Genomic DNA, 12,413 nt, shown 5'->3' with positions numbered 1-12,413 from the left:
TCCCAGCTCCAGGGGAAGGTCGTCCGTGTGTGTGGGGGGGGGGGGGAGATCTGGAGAATCTGTGTCTCTTCAGCTTCTTTTTCCTGGTCCCTTTGACAGCTCCAGTGTGGCTTGGCATCTATCTTATCCCATACCTCTCCCCTGCTAAGATACTTTGTATCTGAGATGGACTCAAGATACATCCTACACTAATCTTGCCTCTGTGTCACCAAGACTCAATGTAACCATTCTCAGACGGGATGTAACCACAGGCAGAGGCTGGAATCTGCACCAGATATTAAGGGGGACATAGACCTAATCCAACTCATAACATTCTATCCTTTGCTCCTTCCAAGCCTCAGCTGACCTCTGAGCTGCCCCAGCGAGGGTTCCTCTGTTCCCTGGAGGACCCGTTTCCTGCCTGCAGAATCCCACGAGGCAGAGATGGTCATGTCTCCTTTAGTAGTCTCTCTGTCCCTGCCCTTGAACTGGTGGGGTTTCTGCTGAAGGAGTCAATAAGGTCCTCCTGCCCAGAGGATGATGGCCTAACACCTTAGCAGCAGAGCACAAGCAGCTAACACAACCCTGCTGCTGGCTGAAGGTAAGAAGACCGGAAGCACTTAGTGATAAAGGTCAAAAGCTGCAGCTTTCACTGTCGATTTTATCTCAACATCAAGAAAAATGAAATCTTCACAACTGGACTGATAAGCAACAGCATGGTAAGTGGAAGAAAGACGAGGTGGTCAGGGATTCCCTTTTACTTGGATCCACAATCTATACCCAGCAAAGCAACAGGCAAGGAAGGAGTCAACCTGTACGACACGGGGTGGGGGGGTGGGGGGGGCGGGTGTAATATGCTGCCAAAGACCTATTTCCTGTGTTAAGGAAGCAAAGACGGCATTTTGAGGACTAAGGCGGGTCTAACCCACGTTATATTTTCAGCTGCCTCATATGCACGCTGAACAGGCCATGGACTGCTGAGCACTGAACAGCCCATGGGCGGCCAAAAGAACCAATGTAGATGTCTTGGAGGGAACGCAGCCGGAGTGCTCTTTGGAGGCAAGAATGATGAGACTTGACCTCACTTGCTTCAGCCACGTTGCTAGGAGGGGTTACTTCTTGGAAAGGGACATGATGCTGGGAATGGAGGAGGTCAGGCAAAGGAGAGAAAGACCCTCAACCAGGTAGACTGACACAGTGACTGCTGCAATGGATTACACCATGTCAGGAAGGGTGAGGATGGCACAGGATAGGACAGGGTTCAGTTCTGTTGTTCATAAGGTCACTAGGAGTCGTACTCAGCTCGATGGCACCTAAAAACAACATATGCACGCAAAAGCTAGGCAATGAAGAAGGAAGACTGAAGAATTGATGCCTTTGAATTGTGGTGCTGGTGAAGGCTATCCAATCCACCATGAACTTCCAGAAGAAGAAACAAACCTATCTTAGAAGAAGTGTAACCAGAAGTGCATCTTACAAGCAAACAGAGGGAGACTTTGCCTCACATACTTAAGATATGTTCTCAGAAGGGACCTTAGTCACTGAGGACTGAAGTGTGTCTGATTCAGGCCATAGGCTTTCTGATCACTTGCTAGGCATCTGAGAGCTGGACAATGAATAGGGATGATGGAAGAATTGGTGCCTTTGAGCTATGTGTTGGAGAAGAATGCTGAATATCCCTGTAAACGTCTAAAGAACCAATATGTCTTGGAGAGAGTGCAGCCAGAGTGTTTTTTGAAGGCAAAGATTTCAGGCATGTTGCTCGAAGAAGGGGCTAGTCCTTGGAGAGGAACATGATGCTTGGAAAGATGGAGGGTCGGTGAAGGAGAGGATGACCAGGCTGAGTGACACGGTGACCTCCACAATGGGCTCTAGTGTGTCAGGAAGGGTGGGGTCGGCACAGGACAGGACAGGGTTCAGTTCTGTTGTTCACAGAGTCACTATGGGTCATACTCAACTCGATGGCACCTCATAACAACAGTCAGGAGAGGCCAGTCCCTGGAGAAGGAACCATGTAAAGTTTTAGAAGGTCAGCAAAAAAAGAACCACCTGGCACTGTTTTTGGAAGCCCTAAAGTGTCAAGAGCCATTTCTACAGCAAATCACTTCATTTTGCCACACCTTTACAACACCAAGCATCAGGGTTGGAAGGGAACTCATACTCCATCCAGAATGTTAGTGCTGTTAACATCTGTATTGTCATCTGGGTATCATTAGCTCAATCCCAATTCACAGGGACTTAAATGTCATTAGAACTGACCCTCAGTAGATTGCCCTTAATGGCACTTTATAGAAGTCATTGCCAGCCCCTTCTTGCGTAGTGCTCCTGGGTGGGTCAGGCTTGCAGTGACCAGCCAGCACAAACCAGAAACTACTACCCCTTCCCTAATAACACAGGGAGGAAAAGCAAGAGAGGTTCTGCCAGGCCAGAAAGCACTTTGTAAAAAAAAGTAGCAGGTGTCTGGGTTGGATACAATGTGACAAACTAGGAAGGTGTGTTTCTAGTTGAGCCCTTTCCTTCTCTGGTCTTCAGGAAGGGAGCGTCCCTGAACAGAGGCTGGTAGCCAGGAGTCGGACAGAGAGGGGCAGCTCATCGCCTATGTCCCTTGTTACCGAGCAGTGGTTTCTTTCCAAAATGCCAGCAAGTGCGGTTTGGAGGAAGTACTTTGAATACTACCATGCCCACAAAGACAAGTGAGAAGGGAGCAACATCAGTAACACATCAAGAGGGGAGGGGAGTGAGGAGGAGCAGAGATTAGCTGTTGGCTGGGTGGGGGGAAGGGAAAGGAAAGGTACCATGAGGATCTGATGAGGTCCATAAACAGACTTGATCAACTGTAATGAATGCCATATATATATATATATGTGTGTGTGATGGAATGAAAGCCAACAAAATCATGAACTAGGGGTTCTCCTCTGGGAGCATGATGAGGGAGAGTACCGTGCACAACCAGAAAAGTTATCAAATCACAAGCCTCCACGTTGGACTTGAACTCCAACTTGAACTTCGCTATCCAGCACACAACAGCCATGCTTATCCTGCTGGAAACAATCAGACAAAAATCCAGCAGCCATGGAGATAATACCCCCCAGCTCACGGCCACCCCGTGAAGGTCAGGTTAGAACGGTGCCCCGTCAGGTTTTCAACGGCTGATTTTCGGGTCAGGAAACCACCAGACCTTTCTTCCGAGGTATGTCTGGCAGAACCTCCCACCTTTCCATTAGCCACGAGGCATATCCAGGGGATCAAAAAACAGAGTACGCTTCCAATGCCCCGCTAAGGCACACGTTGGCACTAAGATCAATGATGCTTGGGGCAGCCCTCACTGGCGCACAGGTGTGGATGTGGCAGAGCCTACGAGCGGGCCAAGTGAAGACCGAAGGGCTTGTCAACCCCAATCCAGGGTGTGTCAATCCCAACCCGCTGCCGTCCAGCTCACCTGGATGCAAAGTAGCCCCAGCGGGCAGAGCAGAACAGCCCACATGTTTTCCGAGGAACAGGGTCCCCAAATCTCTACAGAAGCAGCCTGTCACATGACTACTCCCATTGGTGGATTCAAACCACCGACCTTTAGGGTTCCTTTAAAGGCTTGTACACAGATGCAAATGGAGCAATCCAGCCACACCCTTCCAGACGGGAGGTGGTGCAGTCACGTTCACGCATTTTAAACCCGAGTGGCAAAGACCCACTTACTTTAAAACATTTCCCTTTTAAGAATGTGAACCCCCCCCCCCAAAAAAAAGAATATGAATCCCATCCAAGACATGTTTGGGGTTTGCTGGTGGTTGTTTTTTTAAACCTAGGGAAAAGTATTGGAATGGAGAACAGAGACACGAATCCAGGGAGCAAGGTGTGGAGGTGTGGTTTTTGTTGTTAAGAATCAGCTCCATTTCATAAGGACCCCACAAATAGCAGAGGGCAGGCTTGTCCATTCCTGCACGAATGGCGTAATCCATAACTGTGAATGCTGAGTGCCTTTCGGGGCCCACTGTGCAGGCCCCTGTCAGACAATGCTCTGTTAAGACTGCCAGAATGTCCTCCCAGCCCTGCACCTGTCCACCAGGGACCCTGCTGGGCTTGGGCATCCCAATGACATAACTTCTAGCATCTCAGGAAAAGGCAAACTATCCCAGTATAGACACGCAGTAGACACAGGTTGATCGAAGGGTTAAAACTAGTATATGTGTTTCAAGGAAAGGGGGAAAGCCCATTTTCCAGAAAACTCACGGCCTTCAAGTCAGTATCAACTCCTAGTTGACGCTCCACTGGGCTCCAGAGGCTGTAACTCACACCCCTGCGGAAGTACTGGTAGAGCCAAACTGCCAGAGAGCACGGCCTTTGGTGAGCAGGGCAACTCCTAACAGATGAGATGCCAGGAACCCCCTACAGTCGAGACCACCAGGAGCTCCCTACAGATGAGACCACCAGCAACCCTCTAGATGAGACCACCAGGAACCCCCTATGGATGATACAATGTTGTTGTTATGTGCAATTGAGTCCATCACAATCAACAGTGACCTTGTGCCAGGTCTGAACCTCACCCTCTCCTGAGCCAACTCCACCATCTCCAACACACTTGACCCCACAGATGGTGTTTTGGGGGTTTCTGGGAAATTTTCCAGTAAATTTTTTAAAAACATTAGAGAGATATCTATCAGTGTCGTATCACCAAGGACAGGAAGGCGTTGGGTCAGGGTCAGGGTGTTGAAGACCTTGTGATTTTCTTTCTGCAAATCTGAGTTTAATTTTTGCAATGAGCTTGTAACACTTGTCCTTTCATTCCTTTAACAACGCAAACCACAGTAAGTCTGTGGGAGCCGGCCTTCACGGTCCTTCACGGGCACTGTGTCGGGCACTGCCGTGTTCTGGGGAGGGGGCCTCGGGGGCTGCCGTCCACCTTTCTATCTCTCTGGTTACTGGGAAGTGCCTGCATCCTCCATCTCTGACAGGTTCCCGCCTCGTCCAGTTCCTGCTTTCGCAGGTTCTCCAGTGTGAGCTAACTGTCAGGTGTAAACGAAGCCACGCTTATGTATCCTCCATGGAAACAAACACAAAAGGTCTGGAGAGATGACCTCTTAGCAGACAACACTTCCTTTTGTGCTCTACCAGGCTGAAGGCTCAGAACTCACGTTCAAGGCCAAGATGGTTGTTTAAATAAACAAACCCTCAGGCCACACGCCCAGCCAGCAGGGAACATGGTTGTTTCTCCCCCCCACCCCCCCACCCCCCCGCTTGGAGCCCATAAACTAGACACAGCCAAAGGGGTAAATCGCTTTAACATCCTTTGCTGTTTAAGAAGAAAAACACAGCATCCTTGAGGGGCTTCACCTAACTGTAGTCATTGAACTTGAGGGGGGTGGGCTCTCATGAAAGCTGATGAAAACTGGCCGCCCAGGCTGAACCTTCAAAAGATACCTGTGGGTACACCCACATCCACTGGATAAGTATTCACAATAAGTATCACAATAGCCAACAGGTGGCAACAATCGAACTGCTTAGCAATACATAGTGGATAAACAGTGTGTACACACACACACACACCACACACTCTCTACCGCTCAGCCCTAAAGGGAACCGAAGTCCTGATTCATGCCACACGGTGGGTGAGCTGGAAAACGCCATGCTGAGCAAAACGCGTTAGACACAAAGGACTGTCCGCTCTCCCTGACAGGAAACAGCAAACATAGAAACTGCAGGGTTCATGAGGTTTCCAGGGGAGAGGAGGAGGGGTTGAGAGCGAGAGCTGTGTCTAATGGTGAGGAAATAATCCCATAAAGAATAGTGAAAATGGTTATGCAATTTGAAGAATGTAATCAAAGTCACTAAATTAAAATTGCAGGGATGGGGAGGGGTGTGTATTCCGTTGTGAATCTGTTTACAATGTTCTAGATCGGATGCTTCCTTAATGAGAGAGCTCTTCCAGTTGGTTTTTACAGGCAGTTTAATCGCAGAAAAGGACATGGTTCATCTTTCTTCAGAGGAGCAGCTGGTGGATTCGGATAGAAAGCCTGTGGTTTCATGACTATGTTTACAATGAGAGAGGGAGAGGGAGAGGGAGAGGGAGAAAGAGACCCATTTGCTCTTCAATGGACTCCAACACACAGTCACCCTGTGTAGATCTGAGCTCCACAGGGTTTCCTTTCAGCCAGGCCTTTCTTCCCAAGCACCAAACCTCCAATCTTCAATTAACAGTCAGACCCCTTGACCATGTATACCTCCCCAATCTTCCACATAAGCTATCAGGCACATCAGGAAGAATGAGCCCCCATAAAGTTTGTTCCAGATCCAGGGTCAGCTAATGTAATCACAGAGGGCTCTGGTGGCACAGTCTGCAGGGAGTCTAAACTAGCCCAAAGGCCCTCCTTCTCCAGCGGTTCAAATCCACCACTGGCTCCTCAGGAGAAAGAGAATCCATCTCCTCTCATTCTATTCAAGCCCGAGAAGCCCAAGGTAGGGTCAGCTGAGAGCTGGTTCCTACTTAACAGCAATGAGTTAGAGCGTTGCTCTGTTGAAACCACTCAATTCTGCCTTTGTAGAGAGAAAGCAACCAGCAAAGGTGAGCGTGGCTGTGTGCTGGTAAAACTTTATTGGCCAAAGCAGGTAGTGAATAGAACCTGGCCCCTGAGGGCAGAGCTGGGTGGCCTCTGTTGTAGATGAAAGAGTCAGGTTACAGCATACATCTACATTTAGAGAAGGTTACAACTCAGAGTGGGAAGCATGTTTAGTGCAAGCATTTTGCAACCATCTAAAACTAAAAGCAGTTCAAACCCACCCATGGAGCTCTCCAGAAGAAAGGCCTGGAAAATATCTGTTAATAACCAGAGGTGAGCGTACTCTGGAGAAATTCTGTGCAGACTCACATAGAGACGTCAGGCACTAGGGACCAGCTGGACGATACTGCCCACCACACTGACCCAGAATACAACAGGGACACCTTGAGAACATGGGTGGACACCGGAGCCAGTAAGAAACTGCTTCCAGCAGGACAGTGGGTAGTGCCACAGCCCTCGGGGTCGAGTGAGGTGAGGCCGCAGACGATGCTTCAGGAGGTGAGGGATTACCTTCGCTGACAGCCACAGCGAGGTGTGAGGACACCAGCCAAGACACCATGGGCAGAGAACTGGGTAAAAGGTGACCAAGTAAGGTCAGTGGGGACCCAGATCGGTCTTGGAGGCCAGCGGGAGGGTAAAGGGGTCTGGGACTCAAGAATATTCAATGTTTATGGGCTGAAACAAGAAAACAAGAAAGACTCTGGGGAGGGGGATGGGACAGAGGCCCCAGGACGGAGAGTGAGAAGACAGCCAGGCCCAGGTGACCAGAGGTTCAGACAAGGCCAAGGCTATCTCCTCTCCCACCCCCACCCCGGACAGCTGGCAACATCTGCAGAGCTCCGGTTTTCACAGCTAGGGAGAAGGAAGGCTCCCAGCACCTGAGGCGTGGAGTCCAGGGACGCTGCCCGACACCCTCAGGACCCAGGATGCCAACCACCAACACCAATACAGGGAATGTTCTAGAAGCTGCACGTGGTGGGACATCAGTGAGGTTTTGTTTTCAAGAGAAGCCCTGATGGCACTAAGCACTCAGCTTCTAGCTGAAAGGTTGGCGGTTCAAGGCCACCCACCCCATGGCTCCATGGGAGACAGCTCTGTGATCAGCTTTACTACAGACAACAGGCTAAGAAGCCCGACTGGGTCATTACGAGGCCAAATCAGCCTGAAGGCCCCTGGCAGCAGGACTGGAGGCTTAGTAGATCTTCACCCTCCAGAAGGAGACCTAGGGGCAATCCCCGCCAACAATCCTCACATGCAGGCCCTGTCAGGGGGCACCACAAGACTAAACAGGGTTCAGTGGGACTTCTAGGCTAAGACTAGGAAGAAAGGCCTGGCAATCCATCTCTGAAAAAATCAGCCCAAGAAAACCCTATGGGTCACAACGCTGTGTTCTGCAAACAATCATGGGGATAGAGCAGGACCAGGTGGTGTGTAGGATGGTGAAGAGTCAGCAACCAAGGTGACAGCAGGTCCCAACTGGAACAGCAATAAAACAGGGAATGGAAATGGGGTGAGGCGGGGAACCCACATGGCTCACTACAAGAAGCCTGGTTCGGGTCCTTCCTTCATAGAGTCCCTATGAGTCGTCTACGACTAGACGGCACTTAACAACAACAATGAGAGAGCTCTGCAGGCCTAACGGATAGAAAGTGATGCTACCAAGCCAAAGATGGGTGATTTTAGTCTGTGGCCCTTAGGCCTGGTTTTAAATGGTTTTTGTTCAAAAATTCTTCTAGGTGGTACAGCACTGGTCTGTGCATTGCTGTACAGAGGTAACTCGTGGTTGCTGTGATGCTAAACACTGTGACACTGATATGTCACATGAGATAACGGTTACCCATGATGGACAGTGTTTGGTGGAGCTTCCCAAATTAAAACAAGCCTGGAAGCAGGAGCAGCATCCACTTCCAAAACAGCTTGCCTCCAGAAACTCTATGAACTTGGAGAAACAACGGAAGTTATTTATACAAGTGTTGAGGTCTTTCATTCACAGGGTCGCTATGAGTCATCTATGACTCAATGGCACTTAACAACAACAACAAGGCAGGCCTCCAGGAGAGAGGCAGAAGTTTGGGCTAAGGACAGGGTGTGGCTGAGGAGGTGAAAGGGACCCCAGAATCTGAGCAGCAAGCACACCAAAGAAATATTGCATCAAAACAACTGTGAGATATCATCTCACCCCAGTAAGAATAGCAAAAATCCAACAGAGCAGCAAACAGCAAGTACTGGTGAGGTTGTGGAGAAACTGGAACCCTTATTCACTGTTGGTGGGAGTGTAAAATGGGGCAACCACTGTGGAAGGCGGTATGGCGCTTTCTCAAAAAGTTGGAAATAGAGATATCATTTGACCCAGCAATTCCACTACTGGGAATATACCCTAAAGAAACCATAACTCCACCAAGCAGCTATATGCACACACATGTTTATTGTTGCTTTGTTCACAATGGCAAAGAGCTGGAATCAACCCAAGTGCCCATCAACAAACAAATGGATAGAGAAGCTGTGGTATATTCACACACTGGATACTATGCTGCAAAACAAAGATGAACTATTATACCCTGGAGGACATTATGCTGAGCTAAATATCTCGGTCACAAAAGGACAAATACTGCATAGTGCCACTGTTGTAAAATGGGTCTGACATCAGGGTTTGGGGCAACCTAAGAAAAGAGAGGATAAATAATGTATACAACAATGAAACAGATGAGGGTGAGAACTATTTAAAAGTAACATAGGATTAGGTATTATGTTCATGACAAGATTACAGTAAAAGAAGTGCATAGTAAAGTGGACTGTGGACTTGGGAGGGGATTGTATCACAATGAAAGAATTTTTTTTTCTTTTCAAAGAGAAAAATGAACTGGGGGGAGAGGAGTGGGCAGGGAGGAAAATATGCAACAATGAATGAATGGGGGAAAATTAAATGGAAAGAATATGCTGTAAAAATATATATGTTGCATTTAAAAAAATCATTAATAATAAAAAAAAGGAAATATTGCCTGGCTATCTCAAGAAATAGGAGTGTCTGTGAAATAAGAGGCAACTGGTGGTGGAAGTACGCATCACACGTTTGGAATGGACAATGAATTCCACTCTGTAAACTCAGCAGACTGGTGGTAGTTAATCCCTTACCACTTTCACCCTCAAATGCTGCAATGCTGATGAGAGACCCAGGACCCAGACCCAGAACCATTCAACCCACACGGGAACAGAAAAGGCAGCCCTTGACACAGTCCATCCAGAAAGGGAGACGCCATGGAGCCTGGCCGGGGCAGCACAGCCCTCAGGAACCCCACCCCCACCCCCAGCCTTCACCAATTGCCCTCTGCCCGTACAGTCAGTATGCCAGACTGGTGGACATCAGGGTTAATGGAGGGGCATTGACGGCACAATGGGTAAGTGCCAAGAGGTCAGTGGTTCAAACCCACCAAAGGCTTCTGGGAGGAAAGGCCTGGCAACTTTCTGTCTCTGAGATTAAGAACAGTGTTGTTAGTAGTCAGGTGACTCCTAGCACCCCTGCACCACAGAACAGGACACCGTCCAGTGCTGCGCCAACCTCCTGACTGCTGCTACGTGTAAGCTCTTTGTTGCAGTCACTGCGTCAGTCATCGTGCTGGGGTGTTCCTCTCTCACTCTGATCTGACCCTCGACTTTAAAGACTCTGGGAGACTCATGGGGCGGCTCGACTCTGTCACCTGGGGTCCCTACAGGTTAGAATCAACTCCACAGCCCCTCACAACAACAGAGACCAATGGCCTGGAAAGATGGCTACTCTGACCCAAGACGTCAAGCGGCATCTCATCTATTCAACAGGACATTGTTAAACGTTACCCCAGCTCAGGCCGGGAGAGGCTCAGGGGGCCCAGCAGGAATTCCTCACGGAACGAACCGAACCACCAAGGCTTGAGAAGCCAATGCTCTGGGTTCTAATCTCAACTCTGCCACCTGCTGGCTCTGGGACTCTGGCCAGCTGTCCTCAATGGCATAAAGGGATGGGAAGCAATATACCTTAGGGAGCTCTGGCTGGTAGTCTAGTGAGCAAAGAGTGGTGCTACTGGCCCAAAGGCAGCTGGTTCTAACCCCCACCCAGCTGATCTGAGGGGGGAAAGATGGGCAATCTCCTCCTGTGTGCTCAACAGACTCCAAAAAGCCACTGGAGTGTCAACGTGACAGCAATGAGTAAGCGATGATGATTAATCCAAACATCAGAGGTTCAAATCTACCCAAAGGCACTAGATGATACTCTGCTTCCAAAAATTCTTGAAGGCTAAAGAGCAGTCCTTCTCCGCACACCTGGGGGCACTCTGAGTCAGGGGGCAATTACCAAACCACCACCACTTTCTGACGATGAACTCGGATTACGTCTGCAAAACACAGAGGTTCAAACCCCCAGCCTGCCAAGAGTTGGTCCATACGATCTGGTGGTGAAGGGGTCCCGCTCCAAGACATTTCCTGAGCACCAACTCTGGGCCAAAGGAGCCCTGGCAGGGTAGTGCTTAAGAGGTCCCCTGCTAACTGGCAGGTTGGGGGTTTGAACCCACCCAGGAGCTCTGAGAGAGGAAAGACCTGGAGATCTGCTTCGTTCCAGCCCAGGAGATCCAATGGGGCAGTGGCCCTGTCTATGAGCTGACACAGCCTTGACAGCACCTAACCACCACCACCAGGTGCCAGGTTCTGTACTTAAACCCTGGATAACACAACCACAGAAGGAACAGACACAAAGCCCCCGCCATGGGAATCTGTAAATGGCTAAAAGGGTAAAGCTGCCATGTGGAAGCCCGTGTGGAAGCCCAGGCAGGGATCCACGAATTGTTTATCAAAGCCACAAGGAAGGAACGGAGGAGCATGAACATGAACACACACACACACACACACACACACACACACACACACACACGAAGCACAAATCTAACAACTTGTCCAAACTAAACAACCACGACTTTTCACTAATGTCGACTGTACACTGGGAAGTCCAGGCCAGGAAATCAGGCAGTGACATCCCTCAGCAAACCTCACTGGCCACTGACCACCTTCTAAACCTATGCTTTTCTTCTACAGCAAGGGACTCCCATCACGTCCCTTCCCCTGGGGGCCCTTCCCCACTCACGAGGGGATACTGGAAGAAGCCACCCAACAGTATTGGTAAATATCACGGCCCCCACCCCAAGGTGGGAAATCCCAGGTAAGTAAAAAAAAAAAAAAAAAAAAGAGTCCTGGTCCACACCGAACAAAGCGGATGCTAGAATTGGGGTCTGGTGGCTCACTGTGTGTGAGGTCCACCAAGGCCCGTCACCCACACACAGAAAGACCTCTCCTAAAGCGGGTGCTGGAGATATGGGCCAAGCGACCGCAGACCAGTCAGCGTGGAATCCCACCAACAGGGGTTCAAGTCCCCGCTCTGGCACCGACTTTGGGGCAGGGAGGTCGGCCACTTTCCTGAACTCCAGCTTGCACCTCTGTGAAAGGACGGGGCGTCAAAACATGCAGGGGCCACCGTGAGGGTCCCCAGAGGTGAGCGGGGGGCCCAGCCCCGCGGCGCACGACACCAATGACAACAATCGCCGCGCGCGCCGCCAGCCACTCCTGCTACTACAACTGCTGCAGGTGTTGCCAGAGCGCCGGAGTTTGGCTCGGGCCGTCGGGAGGCAGAACGTGAGAGTGTAAACACGGCCCTGGCGGGGTGACCACGGGCTCAAACCCGAGCGAGTGGGAAAGGGGCCCACCCCTCTGGCACCGCGGGCTGTGGCTCCCACCGAGCGCACGCCGGGCACGGAGTGTCCCAGGCCGCCCGACGACCCAACTTCCCGGAGGCGACCCGGCGAGGACGCCCGGCCCGCCTCCGGAGCGCTCGGGGCCGGGGGCGGGGAGAGGGGCAGGCGTGGG

At 50.4% G+C, this 12,413-nt stretch overlaps 1 protein-coding gene across 1 annotated transcript in view; it reads right to left on the bottom strand.

The window, feature by feature from the left end:
* The window catches only part of INSR (insulin receptor), a 219,832-nt gene that overhangs the window by 206,367 nt on the left and 1,052 nt on the right, over positions 1-12,413 (bottom strand). Inside the window, exons 2-4 of the mRNA XM_006902677.1 lie at positions 12,254-12,367; positions 11,886-11,986; positions 7,041-7,099 (exon numbers count right to left, since the gene is read on the bottom strand). Of these exons, the coding sequence (XP_006902739.1) occupies positions 7,041-7,099; positions 11,886-11,986; positions 12,254-12,367 (274 nt within the window). The remainder of the gene's footprint in view (positions 1-7,040; positions 7,100-11,885; positions 11,987-12,253; positions 12,368-12,413) is intronic.

Source organism: Elephantulus edwardii, unplaced genomic scaffold (genome assembly GCF_000299155.1).
Source record: "Elephantulus edwardii isolate Elephantulus edwardi_28Jun2011 unplaced genomic scaffold, EleEdw1.0 scaffold00438, whole genome shotgun sequence".
Lineage (NCBI taxonomy): Eukaryota > Metazoa > Chordata > Mammalia > Macroscelidea > Macroscelididae > Elephantulus > Elephantulus edwardii.
The sequence above is the reverse complement of the archived record's forward strand: the minus strand, read 5'-3'. Positions and strand labels throughout refer to the sequence as shown.